This window comes from Prunus avium, chromosome 1, assembly GCF_965620075.1.
Source record: "Prunus avium chromosome 1, drPruAviu1.hap1.1, whole genome shotgun sequence".
In the NCBI taxonomy this organism is placed as follows: domain Eukaryota; kingdom Viridiplantae; phylum Streptophyta; class Magnoliopsida; order Rosales; family Rosaceae; genus Prunus; species Prunus avium.
The window spans coordinates 1,991,578-2,012,708 of NC_142284.1; the positions used below are offsets into that span (position 1 = coordinate 1,991,578).

Below are 21,131 nucleotides of genomic sequence, written 5' to 3' on the forward strand. Positions count from 1 at the left end.
GCTAATCGTATTGTAATTTTCGAAAGTGTAGGGTCAAAATAAAAAAATACCTTAAAAGCTTAGGGATGCCCGTAGAATTAATGGAGGTGATTTTTAAAATTTCTATTTTATTTCACACTAGCAAAATATGCCCGCGCGATGCTGCGGGTTTTAAAATTGCATGAAATGTGTATCAAGCGATGAAAATAGACAGGGAACATATCAACTACCCAATTGCCAAAACACTCAAAAGGATTTACCAACATGTTCAAATATTGTAATCATCTAAACATATCATTACAACAACAAATTAACACCAACCAATTGTCAATTGATGCCATTAGCTAATTCCTATGCTCTATTCCCAAAACTTAAAACAATTAATTGAAATTTCACCCTAGAAACTCACCCCTTGCTTAACAGAACTGAAAACACCAACCAAACCGCTCATTCCAAAACAACGAAAGACCACCTGCAAAATATCAAAAGAAAACATGGCTTTAAAAAAAAGAAGAAAAAAGAAGAAAAAACAGAAAAATCGGAGAAGAAATTAGCTTGAGTATTTTATGCATGCACAATCTTTTCATTAAACCAAAAAATTAGCTTGAGCAAAATCTGTACGGAAAGATACCACAGGGAAAATGTATGTAATTGAGTTTCTTAAGTCTCCATTCAATGCAAAAATCAGCAAAAATCTGCTTGGTAAATCAAACCCACATGAAGTCAGATTTTCAAATCCCACATATTTCCCAAACCAGTCTTCTTCAAGTTATCATAAAGTTCTAATTCATCAAAATTATCTATCAGCCTCAGCATGTAGAATGCAAGACAGCGGTCTGCTTATATACCAAAAAACAAATAGGCACACAAACACATATATTACAACTAAAATTATTACAGTTGTGGTTCATTAGGCACAAATAAATTGAGTTTAATTAATCAGCACCACAATAAATAAGTCAATAATCCGAAGCCACCATAATACCAGGTTCACATGATTCCTTAAATATTAAACCTAAAAATTGGTTAGAATATTACCTGGAGAAGTTTTATGTGCTGGTTCCACCTTCAGTTTTTGAAGCTGACCAGTAAAGAAAATATCGACCTCATTCAATGCAATGTGAGAACAAAAACTCAACAAAAGTACTTGCAGCACAGAGTGCTTCAAAATTTACCTGAACTGCAAGTTCAATAATAAAGAAGTCTTCTGCACCACCAACCAGAAAAGCATTTGGAAAAAGAGGAAATTGCCTTAAGAAGCTCCCGAGTTTTTCAACTGCATGAATCAACACATTGGCTCCTCAATCAATGTTATGGCTAGAATGATAGTTATCCACATCAAGTAAAAAGTTCCCAGCAAAAGTTTTTTTAAAAAAAGCATGAACTCCTGACCTACAGGGATTTTATTCAACCGTTTGGGCTCCAGAGCAACATCCTCAAGAAGATACTGAAATACAATGTCGGGTAAAACAACGCAAAAATGTAATGAATATTTCGTAAAGTTCTTCAACAAAAGCATATAAATGTCATCTTTATGAGGGCTCATACACGAAAGAGGGATTGAAATCGCCTTTTATTTGATTGAGTATCAATCCTGAAAATATGCAGAGAGTGCCATTAATAAGTTTGTTAAGCTAAATGGATAATAAATTATAAATTGTGTGCAAGCACAAATTAAACCTAGTAACTTTCTTTTCGGTTACAATTAAACCTAGTAACTTCGAAAAGGAAGAAAAAGAACAAATTTGATTATCCAAATATGCTATTTGTCATTATATATAGGAGCAGCCAGAAGACGAATGCTAGTTGAAAAACAACAATATAATATTTGACATATAATCATATTCTCTGTTTCATCAGTCATTCAAATCTTCCCTTTCAGAAAGCCAATTTTAAACAGAGTAAATAAAGTCTAAAAGGTTAATTTCCTTTACAATACCTTTACCAGTCAAAATCCGTCTAATTTTGTGCCGTAGCCGTAGTGGGGTGGGCTTGAATGCACATTAGCGTCACCTGCATGGAATGGATCAAAATCTTAACTTATTCTAATCCTAACCAATTTTTAACAAACACCTTCTCCGCTACTTGAGCTAATTCCAAGAGCATACACCGAAATTATTTTTGAGTAAAAGCAAAAACAACCTGGCAAAGGGTTTTAAGGTAAATCTGAAGTAAATCTAGATACGCGCAATCTCTTATTTATAAGTCACATGTATTAGATAAAACTAAATATTTGCAATCATTCATAAATTAAATGTATCAAGTAAATCTGAATAAACATGACTATGAGCAAACCATGCGTATATGGTAAATAAAAATTCATGAAATGAAGTGGAAAACTCATGTACCTGACGGATAACAGTGGCGGATATGCACATTGTGGATGATAACATTGCTTATGAACTGCAATGTGATGCAACCACCGCCCACAATGTGGACATTGGCTCCACGGCGATCAAGGGTCTTGTAGCTGTTGAAGATAAGCTCTTGGGAGAGCTTGATGAGCATGTTGCCAGGGAACACAATCCAGAGAGGCTCAGTCTGTATCACAGCATATCTCAGAGTGTTTGGCCTTGGATTCACAGCATCATCATTAGAAGAGTCTGTGACAATATAATACTCACCACCTTTGCCTCCAAGAGCATATTGGCCAAACCCAATTGCACAATCTGCTAAGCTCTGCCTGTTGTTTGGCCAATTTGAGTCACATTCCCAACAGTCATCTATTGGGTTTCTGTTAGGCATGAAGAGTCCTGGTATTTTTGGGTTCCTTGCAGCATTTGCCTTCTTGCCAAAGAAGCATAAACCTTCCTGAAAAATAAAGGGAAAAAAGAAGTAAAGATTGATAACTCAGATCTACAAAAGGCTGTGAAAGAGAAGAAAACAGAGGAGGTAATTAAAGCTACGTATTTCCCTATGAACTTCTTGAACAACTTCTTCTGGGTTGGGATATTGGCCAAACCCAATTGCACAGAGGAGGTAATTAAAGCTATGTATTTACCTATGAATTTGCCTTCTTGAACAGAGGAGATAACTCAGATTCATTCCTATAATATATCTGTACATTGCATAAAACGTACTATGAAAAAAAAAATTGTTTTGGACAGAGACCTCAGAGTTAAAAGTAAAAAAGAGAGGAAAAACTTATCACCTTAGGGAGAACTGATTTTGGAAAATTGGAACCCCAATACAAAAGAAAGGTTAGCAATTTCGCAGACATGTGAGAGCCCAAAATTCATCAAAACGAAACACTAAAGCCAGGAGGAGCCTTTATTCAGCAAAGTGGAGGCTCCAATTTTGAAGGGAAAAAAAAAACAGAAAAAAAGAAAAGAAAACATACGTCTCCAATTTGACTGGTCATTTTGAGGGGGTGCCTCTGACGCAGCCTCCTTCACATCTGCTACCAAAGCCAAACATCAAATACAAAATACGATTCAAATGATCAAAACATAATTAGAAAAAAGCGAAATAAATTTGATAAAAGAGCGACGCTTTGGGGTCAAAGGTGGAGACCTTTGGCAACAAATTGGATTTCGCCAGGAGGAGAGTTGAGGAGGAACCACTTCCCCATCGCAAAACAACATTGACTACATTAGACACTGACAAATGATCAAAATGGGTACAAATTTATTAATTAGAAAAAATAAAATATACGGCTGAGAGAACAAACCTCATTAGTGGCAAGCACTTGGCCATTGCTCTTCTTGACCTCTTCAGCTTCCTCAGGAAATACTTAATCCAAACAAATCAATCAACAATATTAAGTTTAACCCAAAATTCCCCACTGTATATTTGGGATCACAAAAGCCGAGCTAAGGCCGCTAAGGATTATACCAGAACTTCGACTTGGCGCGAACCTCATTGGTGGCCCAGAGCTTCATTCGGTAAATCTTGGGGTGCTCATCAGATGCCGTAGGGAGCTTCCTCCCAACAACCTGGTACTGGTGGAACTGCAACACAAAAAAGACACTGTTAATTGCAGCTTTACCATTTGACATGCCCTAAGAGAAATATATCACACAAAAACAAATACCAAATTAAATGGAACCTAAGAAACTGTGAAGATAATTTCTAGATATTTGTTTACCAAATTTCATACAACAATCCTCCACTTAAACCGACTGTTTACAACAATACTAAGAATTTGTATGCATATTACATATGCAATATTTGGCTAATCCATTTCACCAGTAGCCATATATTTAACTAAATAAACTATGTCTAAAACCAAATGGGTATTCTTCAAGAATAAAACCAACCTTCTTGAAGCATATCCATCTAAGTTATAATATGCAGCGGAAAAGAGAATAAAAAGAACCCCCTAGCATCCCAGTACCCTAACATGGAAAAAAATGCATAATTTAGAATTCTGTAACAGAAATTGTCTCATTAAATTAAACAGAAATAAAAAACAGTGAATTTAAGGTTGAGATGTAATCAACTTATTGAAAAAAAAAATTGAGGATGAGAAAACGATTGACAAACCTCTTTGCTAGTCCAAATGCGGAACCCTACTTCGTTTTTTCTTGTAGCACCTTCAAAGTCAGTCAACATTCTGTGTTGTCCTACAAAAGACATTTACGAACACAGAACGTCATAAAATACCTTTATTGTAAATTTCTTCAACACAAAAAATCCAGAACCAAAATATTTGACGAAATTCTATTAAAAGAAAAAAAAACTGAAATTAAATAGAGGGAGAGAGAACATTGTATACCGCAACTTCTGTACATATACACTGGCTCTGTCCCACAACAGTAGCAAGGGCAATGGCAAGCCTTTATTCAAGCACAAACAGTCAGCTGCAATAACCAATTCAAAAGCCTGTTCAATCCCATCACAGGGGAGAAATACAATCAAAATTAATAAAAGGAAAAGAAATTGAAATACAGTGGAGGTGATTAAAAGATGCAAACCTTGTTTCTATTTCAAAGTCCAGGAATAGATGTAATTGCACCATTTTGTTGTGGTCCTGCAATGCACACAGTCATCAGCTTCACCCAAGCAACTCTGTGTGCCAATTCAAATCCACCATGAACCAATCCATAAGCTCAAACATAGAACCCAATCATATGATAAACCATCACACAAAAAGGCTTAATTTTGGTCCAAAAGGGCAATTCGAGGATATGGTTCTTACTTGAAATGCTTTGGTGAGGTTGCAAAATCACCTTTTTCCTCATGCTCAAACCCTTCAACAACCAAAAAACAATGAAAGGAAATTTTCATTGTAATTCCAAGCACATGCAAGAAAGTACAAAGGCACCAAATTTTCAATCCAACATAATTATAGAACAAAGACTCAAACTTTTGCCTTTATGTCCTTGAGTTTCCACAGAAACCCAAGTGATTTCAATAAAAAGTACTAATGTTATTAAGTGGGTGACCTCAAACGCTCTTATAAGCATAATTATTGAACTCCTACCTACAAAACAACAGTAAAATGTTTAAAAAGATGAAATTTTCTATTTTTTTCTTGCATTTTGTTAGCAAACAAACGGAGGGTAAGTAGGTTTCTACATATTTTATACAGTGTTAAATCCGATTTTTTGTTTGAATGATCTTATATCTTTACCTTCCAACTGAGAGATTGGTCGATCAGTTCAGAATATCAGCTCCCAATCATATTTCCTTTTAGATGCAAATATATATTAAGCTCCTAGGGTTCATTATCCACATGCTCAAATAGAGAGAGACAGAGAGATCTTGCCTGCTTAATAATTTTTTGGTTAAGGAATCATAATTCTGATCTTGTTTATAACATCTATTAGAATTATAATTCTGATCTGGAGTCATAAAAAATAAAAAATAAAAAATAAATAAAAAAGCAGGAGTGTATAACCACAGGCAAACAGAATATCAGCCACACAGACATCAATTACCAGATTGATGAGCAGACTGGGGGTTCTCATATTGATTACTCCAGTTCTTTTTCCTTAGATCTTCCTCCCTATAACAACAAACCAAACTCAATTTCTGATTTACTTCTCAATTTTCGACATGACAAATGAATAAACCAACCTAGAAAACCAAACGAACGTTAAAACGAACCTCTTTTTACGAAACCCAGAAATCCTTTGAGCTAAACCCGTGCGATGAGAAGAAGGATGAAGCAGCTGGAACGGCAACACACGAACGCATCATCTGAGAGGAAAACCGATGAGATAAAGACCAAAAGGGCGGCTGGATTTGCAGCGCGCCTCCCCAAACGAAAATCGACGGCTCCCCACGCATGCAGAACAGTGAACTCTGATCTTCCATGGCTGCCCCCAATCAGCCCAACCAACTGGTTCGAAACGGACTGGAAAGCTGAGAGCCAACGAAACCTTAGAATCGAAAGAGATCTGAATGGGAAGGGGCAAAAAGGGAACATAGGGAAGAATTAAGTAAAGGGCAAAACCGCCATTTTACTATTGCTAAGCTACACAGTAACTGAGTTTTAGTATGTATATAATTTACAAAAACTAAAAACTCAAAACCCAGTTGCTTCTTGAAGTTCGCTGTTTTTGCTGTCTGTGTCTTAGCGATTATTTTGGAGGCAAAGCCATGGCTCACGGTGGCTACGCCAAGCGGAGGGTGAGTCCGGCGGGAGGACGACGGCCCAAGTCGGCGTTGGGCCCAGAGAAGAAGCTCAAAACCGTCAACCTCAAAAAGCAGATTCGCTCCATCGAGCGCCTGCTCCGTAAGGTACTCTCTCTTTCTTCACAATCTACTCTTTCATCTCGTTCAGTTATGTGTTACTGCCCATTTCGATTCTGCTGCAGTTCTCGTTGATTCTTAGGGTTAGGGTTTGTATGGTTTTGGGGGCTTCAATTTTGTTGAGTTCTTTGCTACCCCTTTTGTGTATCAGTGATACACACAACAAGAGAGAAAGGTGCATAACTGAATTTCAAAGGAAATTGAAGCCCATAGAAATGCCCCAAATTGAACTTTATCTCGCAAACACTCCGCTCCCTTCCTCCTCCTATAATGGGTCTTCTGACCTAATACAGCTTGAATCAGTATTCAGTCGATTTCTTAAGATTATAATAGGAAACTTTGTGGTTTTAGCTATTGGTGAAGTCATAATCATTGTGAAATATGGCCTAACACGACGATTATTGTACCAAGAATCTATCAGCTGAAATGAAGGAAGCTCAGGAAAAGAAGTTAGAAGGACTCAAGAAACAGCAGGAGATTCAGTTTCGTCTCGCTGTGGAGCGCAAGATATTTATGCGCGACAGGAAGATTAAGTTTTTCGGTATGATTTACTGATTTATTTATTATGTATAGAGTTGATTTCTGGCATGATTTACGGCTTAATTGCATGGTGGAGTGTGATTTACTCAAATCATATAAGTAACACGGACTTTTTTCAGAGAGAAGAAAAATAGAGAGAAGAATAAGACGTTTGGAGAAACTCCAACGTGCTTCTTTGTCTGGTCAGGCACAAGATGCAGAGAGTTCTGTGCAACTTTCCAAATTGAAAGAAGATCTTGAATATGTTAGGGTAAGCTATATAGCGGTATATAGTGGTCCTTGGTCTATCTGGTTTTATGTGAATGCATGCTTGTGGAATTTGTAATTGAGAATTTGGTATGTTTTTCTGTCATGAGAATATCATAAGCTTTCATTGGAATTGAAATGTGAACTTCCACTTGACCTTGTGCCTTATGGTGAAGGGCTGAATGTATTTTACTTTACTTGGTACAGGCTTTGAATTGTTTCTTGAAATAACACATACTTGTTTCCAATAATGTCAAAGGGCTGATTTTTATTTTACTATCAGTTCTTTCCCAAGACCGAGAAGTATGTCCCTTTGTTTACTGGTGGTGAAGTTTCAGATATAGTTGATAAGAGAAATAAGTTGCGCGAGAAGATTAAGGCCAATTTAATTGCTGCAGCAGCTAGTGGAAAGGATGTTGAAGGTATTTCTTTTATGCTTTATTTACTTCCACCAGAAATATCTCTTATAGAGGTATTCTTCATAAGCAATAACCATCTGTTGTAATGCACAATACATCTTTTTTAGTTATCTAAATTTGTTTTGAGTCATTGTTTGAATAAAGAGGTGAAAGCCCAACTTGGTGCAGCCTTCGTTCAAAATTCAATAAAGGTATATACCACTTAAAAAATAATGTAGGATAAATACCTAGCGAACTGTCTAGTCTTCAGATGAAATTAATAGTAGAGGTAAAAATGACTGCAAGAAAAATGGATGTTAAACCTATCAAACAAAACATTATACCAAATTATTCTTTCCGCATTCCTGCCATGCTACCATTTTCTTTGTAAAATGTAGATGATGTTTATGTTTTCTCTGAGGGATGCTTTTCACCTCTCTTTTCATCTTGCAGTTGTCAATTATGAACATAATCTCAGGGTTGCAAATCATCAAACAATTTTGTTACACTCACAAGCATGCTGTATTTTCTTGGATTTCTTACAGAAACAGGGAGCGAGGACGATGGGCTTCTGGATCTGAGTGAAGATGATTTCTTCCTAAATGGGAGTTCAAGTGATGAAGCAGATGCAGACGATGAATGGACGGATAAGAGTACAAGGTATTTATCTAACTGTGAGTGATGTTATATTTGAGAATATTTTTTTTTCCTTTTTTGAAGGATCATTCATGAATTAGATGACAGTGCACTTCAATAATTATCACTTTTCTTAATATGAGCCCACTGTTTGTACTTTAGCCGGGGAAGCTAAAATTTTAAAAGAGCCTATTTGAATTAGTATGTAGACTGTTCTTTCATTTTTATGTGTGTATTAAAAATATGGTCTGTTCTGATGGAAGTTGCATCATAATTTTGTCATCTGTTTTTTCAGAGAACAGGCTTCCAGTGCTTCTGGAAAAGCAACTTCTGGCATGTCCAGTGATGAGAGAAATCAGGTTTCCATCTTTTAACTATTGCACTGTTGTGATTACACGTATTTGCTTATTGGTTGTTTATATTTCTATCTCCTCACCTGGATTTCTTAAATAGCGGCAGGTTTCTGCTAGAGCTTTGATGCCTCCTCCCCGGCCATCTAGCAATTCTCGCACAAGTTCAGTTCGTGCTCAGTCAAGGTTTGGTCCTTCATCAAGCAAAAATTCCTCAAAAAAGAGTGCTGAAATGTCTACATCCAGCAATACATCAAATAGCAGAAGTGGGACTTCCTTCAGTACATCAACTAACAGAAGTGCAACTTCCTTCAAAGCTAGGGGATCCTCAAATTCAACGGCTGCTCAAAGTAGTAATTTGAGCTCCAACTCTGATGCTCATAAACCCCGTAGAAAGAGGAGGCCAAAGAAGAAAAAGCAGCAGGTTGGAGTTACTTGTTAATGTTAGATATGTTGAACAGTTTGCTTTTCTTTTGATGAGATCTATAGTTTATTCTGTTGAAAATTTGTTATAATGCTTTAAAGTGTACCTACTGTTAATAATTCTCCTAATATAATAAGAAAAAGCATTGAAATTAGCCACTTATCTAGATAGTCATGGTTTGACCTAAGGCTACCTGATTTTTGCTTCTGTTTTTATTTTTCAAAAAAATATACATCCTTGTCATACTTTCAGCTACAGAGCTGCTTGACAAGAGCTAGATTGAGTATTTGCTCTTTATCCCACTCACTGGGGTATGGTTATTGGGTTTAGCATGCATAGATGGCACTTATTACCCACACTACATTTCTGTCTATGATGATTATATGCTATCATTGTACAATTACCCGGGGATTTGGGTTTCATCTTGCACAGAGGGTCAAAATTGGCCGGTTGGATAGTAAGTTTCCAAGTTCCTTTTTTCATGATTTGTGAAATTGATATGCCATATTGGTATAAGTGTTGCTTCAATTCATTTGTTAGTTTATGAGGTGGGTGCAAGGTCAAGACTCAACCCCAAAGGGTGTCAGTTGAGGTGATGGTCTGTCTAATAGGCAACTCCATTAATAGAGTGGATGGGCATTTTTTTGGCTTACTTAAAGAAGTTGGATGTATATCTCAGCCCGATTGATTTGAGCTAATTATTCAAGCTGGAGGTTAAGTAAAACTCAATGATGGACTGTTATTGTTTGTTTATTCTTGGGCCCTCTATTCTTCATCTACTTTTTTGTATACTTGATTCTTCATCTCCCTGTACTGTGCTAAGTGATTTCTTCTATTATAATATACCTTTCTCTTCCCCACTTTATTTTGGTGAGAACTCATTTCACTTCTACTGGTGTTTGTTGTACAATTGTAACATTTTTTCATAAACAACTACTTGTATATTTGCAGGGATGAGTCGAAGAAGCGTGGTGCTGATGCGAACTTGTTTTGATGATTTGATCACTTTGAGTTGTTTATGCGAAATTCTTACAGCTCAGTCTTGACGCTGAAGTGCGTAATTCCTTTTTCCATGGGTAAAATAGTTGGAAGCTTGTGCTTACTGCTCTCTGTAACAATTGGTCTTACTCCATGCCTAGTCACTCCGAGCTAGGCTTGATTTATCTCGAAAATGTCTCTCTGCTGTAATTTTACGAACTTCAGCCAGATCTAGTGACAATCCCTGGATGGCATAGACTTGTACTGATTGAGATCTTGGATTGTGCCCTAGTTTGTTTACATAGTTGTGTCTTTGCAAGGCAATTTGTTTGGATACAAAAATGAAAATATACTGAATTTCTTTCATAGGACCGTTTTGCCAAGTTCTTGCCTATGCCTAGGCAATGTTTTGTCATGCATTTCATTCATCTCCATCTTGTTTTTATGCTGCACACAACGATCATAATCAATTAAGTTTGGTAGGGATATAACCCAACAACCAACCACCCTTTTTCTTGTTTATAAAATGGAATTTGACCCTTTTTCTGATGGTTGAATTGTTTACTGTAATAAAATGATAATTTTACCCTTTTCTGAAGGGATGTTTGTATATATGTTTATTTAAATTTTTTAGTTACAAAAGAACTTACAAAGGATCAAGGGGACTAGATGAAATGTAAAAGGAGTTTAACTAAAAAATGTCTTGAAAAAACACCTGTAAGTTCCTTTATAAGATATGGAATATATTGTCATCTGCTTAGGATTTTGATTTATATTGTCACCTGTAAGTTCCTTTTCAAAATGTCTTGAAAAAACACCTGTAAGTTCCTTTAAAAGACCATATGTTTAGGATTTTGATTTATACTGCCTTTTACATTCCTTTATAAGATATGGAATATATTGTCATCTGCTTGTCTTGAAAAATACCTGTATTTAGTTTTTATATAAAAAATGTCTAAGAAAAAATAAGGAAAAATACGGGTATCTTCGCCTAATTTGTAATTGTACATGAAATTATATTTATTTATTTTCAAAAACAACATAATGTACATACTGATAAAATAAAAAAGACAACATTATAAGCAGCTTCAAGTAAAAATAATTAATTTATAAAACTTAAAGCTTCTGCATTTTGTGGCTGAATTTTTCATTATTTGTTAAACAAATATATCTAATTAGATAAGTATTGCTTGCCTGCCGCAAGCGCTCAGACAGAGTGCACCAAAAAGTTAGCCAAAAAGGAGAAAACAGACGTTAACAGAGTTAACGGAGTTAATTACTACTGCAACTCTTCCTTCTCCAACAGGCAACAACAAACAACGGTGAGTTCAGAAACTCATCGAGACAGAGTTACAGATAGAGAAGGGAGACAATGGCAGCTCTAAAACCTTCACTTCCAATGTTATCGTTCTTCTTGTTGCTCTCACTATATTCCAACACTTTCATCCACACAGCTCTGGCCGATGGCGTCACTCCGGAGGAAGCTAAACAGCTCAGGAACGAGGTAATCCCCATCCAGTTCTCGCAATTATCGTTTCCAATCATCCTCTAAAGTTGAGTCCGATTAGGGTTTGGGTTCAATTTGGCAGTGCCATTGGGTTTTATATAGTATTAACTTTATTTTGTGATTGAAAACGTTGCTGTGTTTGTACTGATTAAAGCAAATTGGGGCCCTTTGGTCTTCTAAACCCCATTTCAGAAAATCCCAAATTTTCAATTTTGCATAAGGCAGGGGATGTTTTCCCTTTTTCGAATTAATCTGTTGACTGTTAAGCATTTTAGTACAAGTGTAATGTAGTTCACTTACCCAGTTGCGAGAAGTTTTAGCTTATTAGTAACTTTGAGGGAAAATTTGGATTTGAGGTGGTTTGGAAGGTCAACCATGGTTCTGTGATAGTGTATTTTCTGGATCTTAGGTTAAAATCAGGACTTCTCATTTTTGAAAATTTTCAGATTTTATTGAATTTCTTATTATAGCCCTAAACTTTCTCTGCAGTTTTACGTATTGTTGAACACAATCTCTAACTTCATACTGTCTTGTATTCTATTTGAATCAACAACACAGTAGAAGCCTTTGGTTCTTGGTTTCTGTATTTGATAGTCTACATGTTCAGTGTAGGTTGTGATTCCTACTTTTGGTGTTCGCTATATGCTGCTTCAAAGTATATTTAGCGAATTCTTTCAGTTATATATTTTTTTCATTACTTGTAAAATTTGTAAATTTCACAAAATACTGCTTGTCAGGTATTGCAAGTTACAATGTGGTGTTATAACAATTCGGACATATATATAATATATATTTTCAAATGCAGGTTAGGGAAATGTTTTATCATGCATTTAATGGATATATGGAGCATGCTTTTCCACTTGATGAATTAAGGCCTCAGTCTTGTGGGGGTGAAGATTCGCTTGGTGGTTATGCCTTAACTTTGGTAATACAAATCACAAACTCTTTTAAGAAAAATTTTATACTGCAAGTATTTTTTTTTTTTTTTTTACTTTCTGTTTTAATGTTTGAAGTATGTGTTTTTGTTAAGCTCTTATGTGATGTTTCTGCCATGTCATTGTCACAGATTGACTCCTTGGATACACTAGCTTTACTTGGTGATCGAGACCGCTTTGCTGCCTCTGTTGAATGGATTGGTAAAAACCTTCAGTTTGATATTGTGAGTAGTGTTTTTCATTCCTTTTTTTTTTCTGTCTGAAGTGGTGTTTTAAACTCAAGATATTGCAAGTGGTGTTTTAGCTTATGTACACGGATTCATATTGAACTTCTTTAGCTTTTTTGCTTTTGTGGAAGATATCTTATTAGTTTACTTGACAACAGGGCTTTTAGTTTGATGAGCTGACTAGTTCAAATCATGGTCATCCAAAAAGTCTGGTTCTTAAGACTGTTTTACATGATTTGAAATGTGATGATCGTTATTCACATTCACATTGAACTTTTTTATTTTTAGGAATAAATGGGTAGACTTCCAAGTTTGTTTTTTGTTTTGTTTTGTTTTTGCTGTAGATATCTCACTATTTCACTCGACAATAGGGCTTTTAGTTTGATGAGCTTACTAGTTCCAATCAATGTTATCCAAAAAGTATGGTTCTTAAGACCGAAATAGGCTGTGTTACATGATTTGAAATGGGACAATTATTGTTGACATGTTACGTGTCATGTAATAATGTAGCATGAATTGCAGTGGCAGAATGTTCCCATTCTAATATGATGTATTGTCAATATTGATTGTCATTCAAAATCTCTTATTTATATATCAGTCTTGTCCTGCTTATGGAATTCTGTTTCCATAGGACCCTTATCTTATTGTTATCGTACATTCATTTGTTTTGCTACTATTGCAAAGGTTTGCAATTAAATATTTCCTTAGCAATAATAGATGAAATTGTCAATCTAACTTTCGAATATTTGCAAATGTTGCAGAATAAGACAGTATCTGTTTTTGAGACTACCATCCGTGTCCTTGGGGGTCTACTCTCCGCACATCTTATAGCAAGTGATTATGCTACGGTAGTAATTAGTTGCGTACCTCTATGTTTCAAACTTTCCCATCTTTAACAAATCCATGAATTACCTTTTAATGCCATAAGCAAACATTGTACTGTGCCTTTTTGTTTGAGCTAGCACATATTGTGTTGCAACTTGCCAAACTATGTGATATATATGCATACCAATATAAGCAGAAGTTGGGTGTAGAAAAATGAAAGCTACCTGGTCAGATTAAAGCTAATGAGTTATGAAAGGAATTGGTTATAAGCAAATCTTCCAGGCAGAAAAGAGTTGGAATTCTAACTACAAATAAGTTTTTGCTCATGTTTCACATTTTAGGAATCTAGGTGCATTGATATGGATTTAAAATATCAATTTCTTGGACACTATACCTTGGCACTCTCGATTATCTTTAACACTAGGTGAATGCTCTACTGCCTGCCCTATCATCATATATGGCATCCGTATAAGATCAGATATATTATTTTTGTTTGTTGATAGACTTATGACCTCACATTTGACCCTGGCTTAACTACGCTTCTGGGAAAAGAAAATACAAAAAGATTAGAAGGATAAAAAAGAAAAAAGAGGTGCCAACGGGTCCATGGCTCAGTGGTAAGAGCATTTGCCTGCAGATCAGTGGTCTCAGGTTCTAACCCCAATGGCACCACCCCCTCCCCCTTCCAAACTTTGACAAAAAAAGAAAAGAAAAAAAGAGGTTGTTTTAGTTTGTACAAAAGGATACATAGCAATATCATGTATGTTTCTTTCGCTATCAGAGTTTACTGGAAGCTATTTGGTTAAATATTTATGTCTGGTAGGAGTGCAGTGTTATAGGATATAGATATTTAAAGGTCATTGTTGAATTATTTGTACATCTTCTATTGCAGGGCATGAAAATTCCAACCTATAACAATGAGTTACTTAACTTAGCTGAGGATCTAGCCCGGAGATTGTTGCCTGCATTTGACACTCCTTCAGGTATGCCTACTAGATTATCCCTTTCATTTAGTATACACAACACTCTATGCAAGATGTTTCTGGCTGAACTTTCACTGTTTTGCATTCTTTGTCATTCCCAGTGTTTCAGAGGAAACTGGTGACATTTGTTGGTAGATACTGCAGGAATATGATTATGGATGTCTTTTGTTAACCTAGCCAAATAGTAATAGATAAGAACGTGTTTATGTTCGAAGAACACCATGGAGTGATGGAAAGGCTTAAAAGGGCATAAATCCATATGGTTGTTATTGGCTCTAGTTTATTCTATTTTAATGACTGAATACTGGATTTTTTGGAAACTTAACTTGATGGGAAGCTTATTGTAGCTAAACAAATCCTAAAAGCATTATGTAGAGATAGATCATGAATGAGAAACTTTTTGTTTCTAGTTGCTGAAGTGTAGGTATTTAAGTGCTGGCATTTCAAGTGTCCTTTTTAAGCTATCTTGTATAAGTATCCTTTATAAGTGGTCTTGCATTGCAGGAATTCCTTTCGGATCTGTCAATCTGATGCATGGAGTTGATGAACATGAAAGCAAGGCAAAGCTTCTGTGCATTTTCTCTTTTCTGTGCAAGTTTCTGTCTTATTCACTGTGTTTTTTACGCATATTGTAGGACAATTAATGAGTAGATCTGCTTTTTTTTTTTTTTTTTCCTCCGATGAGAAGTAAATTTTCTAGGTTCAGGATAAATTGTAAGTGAAGATGTAGAATCTTAACCACAACTGGTTATTTGTTAGTTTGGGCAAACATTTTGTGATTTCAAATTTACTTGATAGTCTAGATAACATCAACAGCCGGTGGTGGGACTTTGACTTTGGAGTTTGGAGTGCTCAGCCGATTGACAAAAGATCCCAGTAAGTAGTAGCTATCTTTCCTTAAAGCTAAAAGTATAATCCATCTAACTTGAGGGGATCTGACTTCTAAAGAAGTATGCTCTTGGACTTCACCAGTAGACAAAGACGCATTTTGTTGCAGCCTTTAATGGACAGAATTCATGCTGAAACATGTAGATACATTATATTTTATTTTACTTGCAATCTTATTTGGTATTGATGTTGTAACTGTGATCTCTTTCCTCATAGTTCATCTTTTAGAGCAGATTCTTGAAGTAGGATGTTCTTTACCATCTTACTTTCCCCTTCTTTTCCTCCCTTATCTGATTGGTTTTTTCCTTTTGTCGTTTTGGTTTTGCGATTTCTTTCTTATTGCAGTTTTTGAACAAGTTACCAAGAATGCAGTTCATGGACTTTGGGCTCGCCGTTCAAGGCTCAATTTAGTTGGTGCTCATATCAATGTTTTTACAGGTGAATGGACACAGAAGGTAACATTCCTTTAACATGATTACATTGAGAAACATACAACTCTGAGGAAGTGGATTTACCATCAAGATAAATAATAATATCCGCATAAATTTTATTTGCATGAATGGAATATTGAAAACTAAGCAGGAAAACCTGCATGTGAATTGTGGGCTGTTTCTATTTTCCGGGGCTGAAACAAGCCTTTGAATTATATGACTGGGTCTTGGATTTTTATTGCTTGTATTGAACATTAGGCAACAAATGAACTTCAAATATAGTTTCATCCTCTATTGTTAAGATTTTTGAAGATAAATAAAATGTCTTAAGGTTTCTATTTGATTGGCGATGCTCTTTTCCCCTTCTTTCGTTGCTGCTTTAGTTTTCAGGCATCACTTTTTTGGTCTTAGATGTGCAGGTTCTTCTATAATCATCGGAAGATATATTTTGCCAGTCAAATATAAAACTTTAGTTGATTTATCTGGAGTTTGAAAAGCTGAGTCTAATAATCATACTTGTTAATTCCTCTCTGGCTTGAGGATTTATGTGTAAATAACCGTGCTTTAAGAAAAGGAAGTTGGCATATTTTATAATAGTAGACGGCGACGCCTTAGTATTTATAAACAACATGATTGTCCCTCTTCATTAGATTTTATTTGAATAATGCTGATCAACCTTCTTTAATCAGCTATTGGTCTACTACCAAATAATTGATTTCTATGTAGGGCGTCCCCCTTAGTCCATTTTTCACACTGGACTGAACATCCTAACCCAATGCTTATAGTTCATCCATTACTATTAAGTGGACCAAATGCATTGGTCATCCTGCTAAAATGGGATTATAATCTTGCAAGGCTGGCGCAGTCCCATTAAGCTACCTACCTTATGCGCCAAATGCAGAACTGGGATTTAATCTTATCTTCCCCTCTAGTCCGACCTTCGAAAATGTCCTAGATGATAGGATAATTAGTAGTTGCTTTTCTTCTCTCCTATGTTCTTTGTGTGGCATTAACTATACTTATGTTTCACTACTTGTTTGCAGGATGCTGGAATAGGAACTAGTATTGACTCTTTCTATGAGTATCTTCTAAAGGTTTGTAAGATCACTTGGAATGTTGAAACCTTCTTGTAGCTATGCAATTAGATTATTTGAAATGGAAGTATCAGGTTTTCAGGCACTAGATCAAATAGTTGATATCTCTATGTCATGACTGATGAGAAAAACTCCTAGAAATTAAATCGGAAAGAAAGGATAAGTGGTGCTGAAAAGTTATGTGGGAATGTTTTGTTGCTTTGCAGGGTTAACAGGGAGACATCATATAAAATTATTGCCTACAATAAACTAGTTTTATGGTCTTGTGGCAATCAGTTAGCCGGGAAGTTTGAGTGTTTGCTTAGTAATTCGGTGTGCCTCTTAGCTTTGGGACCTTTGCAATAATAACCATCAATTTAGAGATTGAGAACTCCTTGTTTTTCATAACTATGTTAGCAGAGAAACCATAGTCCCAACTTTTGGAATTCTACATCTAATGGTTTTTATGCCTCTGTTGATTAGTGTCTTTCACTTTCTTTATGGGGAATGAATATTTTATGATTTTTCTTTACTTTCAAGTTCTGCATATCTGATATATTCATTTTCACTAACAAAAGGGAGTTGTGACAAATGGTGATTTTGTTTTTTCTTGTTCTTTCTATCCTTTTTCTTTACCATTTCAGGCTTATTTATTATTTGGAGATGAAGAGTATCTATTCATATTTCAAGAAGCGTATGCTGCTGCTATGCACTATCTTTACAATGATCCATGGTAAATGCTACTAATTAGTATATGATTCTTTGTAGTTATACATTCCCTTTAACTTAATAGAACTTCAATTGTACTTTTGTTTGGTAGGTATGTAGAGGTAAATATGGATTCTGCTGCTGTTGTCTGGCCATTATTTAACAGTTTACAGGCATTCTGGCCAGGACTTCAGGTTTGTAATATGTTTTGTCATAAGATATTAATATGTATACTGTTGACATTGGATAGTTGAAAATTTGTTCATTAGGTTTCAGTGAGATTGATTACCTTATCTTTTGGAAGGTTTTAGCGGGAGATATTGATCCTGCAATTCGAACCCATACTGCCTTCTTTAGTGTGTGGAAAAGATATGGTTTCACTCCAGAGGGCTTTAATCTTGCTACGCTCAGTGTTCAGGTACCATAATCAACTTTTTCTGAACCCGAATACAATTTTTATTTACTCTTATTCGAATTGTTTGATTTTTTTTACTGGGTGCATGCTGGTGTCTCATTTAATGGTTTTATGCATCTAGTTACATCCATTTTTTCATAAGTGAAAACTAAACTGCTGTGCAACTTTGGAGTATGCTAGATAAAATCTTTTACCATAAGGTTATTATTAGAACTTGAGGTCTAGCTTTTATTCATGAATGGTTTGGTAAAAATTGCCGTACTGCTCTTTCCATCCCACTAGCCAAACAGATGGTCAGACAGGTCTTAGTTTGAGGTGTGAACATTTTGTCTTAGTTAAACCTCTGTGTATGGAGTCATTCTGTGATGGTACGAATAGTAGGGCAGTCCATGAAAACCTCTAGGCCAATGCCCCTATTTAACAATTAATTAGCGTCTTTCTTTCTCTCTCTCTCTTTTTTTTTTTTAATAACTTTCCAAGAATACATTTCCTAATCAATGGTTTTGTTTATAGTACTATAGATTTTAGATTTCACTTTATTATATCAACTGCATGTGTAATGTTTAAGTCTACATTTGTTTTTAGCATGGGCAACGAAGTTATCCACTGCGTCCAGAGTTAATGGAGAGCACATATTGGCTCTACAAAGCCACTAGAGATCCCAAGTAAGCTCGGAAATACCTCTGATTTGTGGATCCTTTTTTAGTCTTTTGTTAACATGTGTAAGAGGGACACTTCTGTTACCAAAAAAAAAATGTATACTTCAGAGTAGGCATTTTAAAACCATGTCTTATGTATTTCTTTGTAGATATCTTGATGCTGGACGAGACATGGTTGCCAGCTTGCAGTACAGTGCACGATGCCCCTGTGGATTTTGTCATATATCAGACGTTGAGTTCCACAAGCAGGAAGATCATATGGAGAGCTTTTTCCTAGCAGAAACAGTAAAAGCTTAGAACTCAAATATCTTATCTTCATATGTCTCTCAGTAGAGTAAGATTATTATGGAAAAATACATATGAAAATCTTAATTGAATTGTTTTGTTATTGCTAGAAGACGAATTTGTAAGAATATAAAACTTATTAAGAATTTATGTTGGGAGTGGGACGGAGGATGGTGGGTCTCAATTTTTGCAAATATATCTCTGTGACAAGATGTTGTTGGGGATTAATTTCTTAACTCCTTTGTCTAACACATTCAATGCTTTCCTACGGGTTTGTCTTCAGTTCCATTTTTTCATTCATTTATTTTATTTTCTTCTCTTTCATTACATGTTATTAACAACTTGTAACACAATTAGGTTAAATACTTGTGGCTTCTTTTTGATTTGGCTGTGGGACCAGATAACCTTGTTGAAAATGGGCCATACAAGTAAGTTCTGCACACCCCTATCATTATGCTTTAGTGCCATAACTTATTTCCATAAAAGAGCTAACTTATCTATTTTTTACATGTGTGGTGGAAATGTCTCCTTCTGCAGGTACATCTTTAGTACCGAAGGCCATTTATTGCCTGCAACCCCTGAAATATCTCTTGTGCAGGAACATTGTTCATATTTTGGGGCTTATTGTAACACTGGCAACATGGGAAATGAATCTCATGCATCAGATGTCGCAAGTAATCCTCAAGAAACTAATGATGGTAGCTTATATGGAAGAGTTTGCACTAGATTTCCTTCAGGCTCCACTTTTTCTGATTCAACCCCTGTATCAGGATTGATAAAAGTGAGTATTGCATACTGGGCATTTCTCTAAAAGCATTATAAAGTTCGAAGTATTACATAAGTATAGGGGCTAGGTCTCCGTAAGTTTATGCATTATTAAAGTATCACTTTGAAGTCTATTGAAAATTTCTTGTCACTTTGCAGGGTGTTTGCCCAGGACTAACTCATGGGCAAAAGTTCGGTATATCATATGTGGCATCAAGCCACAGAGCTCATGAGGAGTCCAGGAACCAAAGAAAACCAACTGTTGCAGAGAGCCATTCACTGGTGGTTGTCCCGGGCCAAACTTCTGAGTATTCACCATCAGAGAACAAGAATTACCACGAGAAATTCTCCGAATCGAGTGAGGGAGGATCAGTGAGTGATACACCTCAAAAACGATGATGGCGTCTTTTTTATTAAATTGAACTTCTTTGTAGTTGGTTGGAATTGCAGCCTCAGAATAATCATTTCAGCCCCTTCGGTGCTCGTCCTATATTCTTCTGCTAAAAGATCATCAACAAAAAGAATGATTCTGGGAAGGGTCTGGCATGTCAAACTGATTGAGGCTGTTAATTGGAAGCCTTGGAACTGCTTGAGATTCTCAGATTCGGCCTTCATATAAATTATGCGGCAATTGCTTACAGAATGAGCATGGAGCTTTAGGGTAGAAATATAGACACGAAGAATGAGGCTATGTCAGAGATCTGCCTTGCTGGTTATAGTACTGTCCCTGAGACCCGAACACCGGCACTTCTTCACCTGTTAGGCTCATGTTACTTGGCATAGTAACTTAATTTATGTACATTTTTATTTTATTTTTGGTAGGTCACAAAAGTTTGATTATCTGCGGGGGTCGTCTGCTTAGAGAAAACAGAGTCCAATATGTGTAGGCGGCAGGGGCTGGACATTTTCACCCATGATACTCATGTGAGAGGACCCTGATTTAGAGAGATACCTTAGTTTCACAATATGTACTTAAATACAACACAGGCGAGAGAGGCTTAATCTAGCTGATCTTACTCTTACATATAGAGTTAGAGTTGATTCTTCGTGGGCTTGTGCCTATTTTGACGATTGGCGATTCTGATGTTTCAAGCTTTTTGAAGGATTACGGTAGTTTTAAATCTCTATGTTTTTTAGTTTCCATATCAATTATTTGAACTGTGGTGCTAAGAAATGTGGT

General features: G+C 35.9%; 3 protein-coding genes across 21 annotated transcripts; 2 read left to right on the forward strand and 1 right to left on the reverse strand.

Annotated features, from left to right (window-relative positions):
* Window positions 1-213: 213 nt before the first annotated feature.
* On the reverse strand, window positions 214-6,321 carry LOC110763579 (putative pectate lyase 12). 18 transcript variants are annotated; one of them, XM_088247253.1, is made up of 19 exons: window positions 6,031-6,320; window positions 5,862-5,929; window positions 5,120-5,171; window positions 4,896-4,989; window positions 4,697-4,803; window positions 4,465-4,544; window positions 4,239-4,316; window positions 3,814-3,929; window positions 3,650-3,711; window positions 3,493-3,566; window positions 3,320-3,376; window positions 3,131-3,141; window positions 2,328-2,790; window positions 1,919-1,992; window positions 1,528-1,573; window positions 1,372-1,426; window positions 1,155-1,255; window positions 1,018-1,060; window positions 214-451 (listed from the first exon to the last, which is right to left on the reverse strand). In XM_088247253.1, exons 9-14 carry the CDS (start codon window positions 3,673-3,675, stop codon window positions 1,928-1,930), a joined length of 696 nt encoding a protein of 231 aa, XP_088103379.1. In that variant the 5' UTR covers window positions 3,676-3,711; window positions 3,814-3,929; window positions 4,239-4,316; window positions 4,465-4,544; window positions 4,697-4,803; window positions 4,896-4,989; window positions 5,120-5,171; window positions 5,862-5,929; window positions 6,031-6,320; the 3' UTR covers window positions 214-451; window positions 1,018-1,060; window positions 1,155-1,255; window positions 1,372-1,426; window positions 1,528-1,573; window positions 1,919-1,927. The 18 variants fall into 18 exon arrangements, with proteins under 18 accessions (XP_088103379.1, XP_088103388.1, XP_088103386.1 ...); XM_088247262.1 differs by lacking the exon at window positions 4,239-4,316 and adding an exon at window positions 5,555-5,689 and having other exon boundaries at window positions 4,697-4,781; window positions 4,896-4,951; XM_088247260.1 differs by lacking the exon at window positions 4,239-4,316 and adding an exon at window positions 5,555-5,689 and having other exon boundaries at window positions 4,896-4,951.
* Window positions 6,322-6,446: 125 nt separating this feature from the next.
* Window positions 6,447-10,616, forward strand: LOC110763591 (rRNA-processing EFG1-like protein (DUF2361)). 2 transcript variants are annotated; one of them, XM_021966410.2, is made up of 8 exons: window positions 6,447-6,666; window positions 7,090-7,219; window positions 7,338-7,468; window positions 7,748-7,886; window positions 8,408-8,522; window positions 8,794-8,857; window positions 8,958-9,272; window positions 10,224-10,616. In XM_021966410.2, exons 1-8 carry the CDS (start codon window positions 6,526-6,528, stop codon window positions 10,227-10,229), a joined length of 1,041 nt encoding a protein of 346 aa, XP_021822102.1. In that variant the 5' UTR covers window positions 6,447-6,525; the 3' UTR covers window positions 10,230-10,616. The 2 variants fall into 2 exon arrangements, with proteins under 2 accessions (XP_021822102.1, XP_021822101.1); XM_021966409.2 differs by having other exon boundaries at window positions 6,448-6,666; window positions 8,952-9,272.
* An 862-nt stretch (window positions 10,617-11,478) lies between these two features.
* LOC110763585 (Glycosyl hydrolase family 47 protein) lies at window positions 11,479-21,072 on the forward strand. Its single transcript, XM_021966401.2, has 17 exons — window positions 11,479-11,754; window positions 12,563-12,682; window positions 12,824-12,916; window positions 13,681-13,767; window positions 14,637-14,727; window positions 15,232-15,287; window positions 15,531-15,603; window positions 15,961-16,070; window positions 17,090-17,140; window positions 17,764-17,852; window positions 17,940-18,021; window positions 18,132-18,245; window positions 18,828-18,907; window positions 19,051-19,186; window positions 19,544-19,614; window positions 19,724-19,967; window positions 20,111-21,072. The coding sequence occupies exons 1-17, from the start codon at window positions 11,623-11,625 to the stop codon at window positions 20,348-20,350; spliced, it is 1,869 nt and encodes a 622-aa protein (XP_021822093.1). The 5' UTR covers window positions 11,479-11,622; the 3' UTR covers window positions 20,351-21,072.
* The last annotated feature ends 59 nt before the right edge of the window (window positions 21,073-21,131 follow it).

Excerpts from the sequence above, each read along its gene's own strand:
- LOC110763579 (XM_088247259.1), bottom strand. The coding sequence starts at position 3,675 with ATGGCCAAGTGCTTGCCACTAATGAG. Across the intron at positions 3,377-3,492 it reads AATCCAATTTGTTGCCAAAG|ATGTGAAGGAGGCTGCGTCA; the intron begins GTCTCCACCTTT and ends CTTTGGTAGCAG. Across the intron at positions 1,993-2,327 it reads CCGCCACTGTTATCCGTCAG|GTGACGCTAATGTGCATTCA; the intron begins GTACATGAGTTT and ends CATTCCATGCAG.
- LOC110763591 (XM_021966409.2), top strand. The coding sequence starts at position 6,526 with ATGGCTCACGGTGGCTACGCCAAGCGGAGGGTGAGTCCGGCGGGAGGA. Across the intron at positions 6,667-7,089 it reads TCGAGCGCCTGCTCCGTAAG|AATCTATCAGCTGAAATGAA; the intron begins GTACTCTCTCTT and ends TATTGTACCAAG. Across the intron at positions 7,469-7,747 it reads AAGATCTTGAATATGTTAGG|TTCTTTCCCAAGACCGAGAA; the intron begins GTAAGCTATATA and ends TTTTACTATCAG.
- LOC110763585 (XM_021966401.2), top strand. The coding sequence starts at position 11,623 with ATGGCAGCTCTAAAACCTTCACTTCCAATGTTATCGTTCTTCTTGTTG. Across the intron at positions 13,768-14,636 it reads TAGCAAGTGATTATGCTACG|GGCATGAAAATTCCAACCTA; the intron begins GTAGTAATTAGT and ends CTTCTATTGCAG. Across the intron at positions 17,853-17,939 it reads TATCTTTACAATGATCCATG|GTATGTAGAGGTAAATATGG; the intron begins GTAAATGCTACT and ends TTTGTTTGGTAG.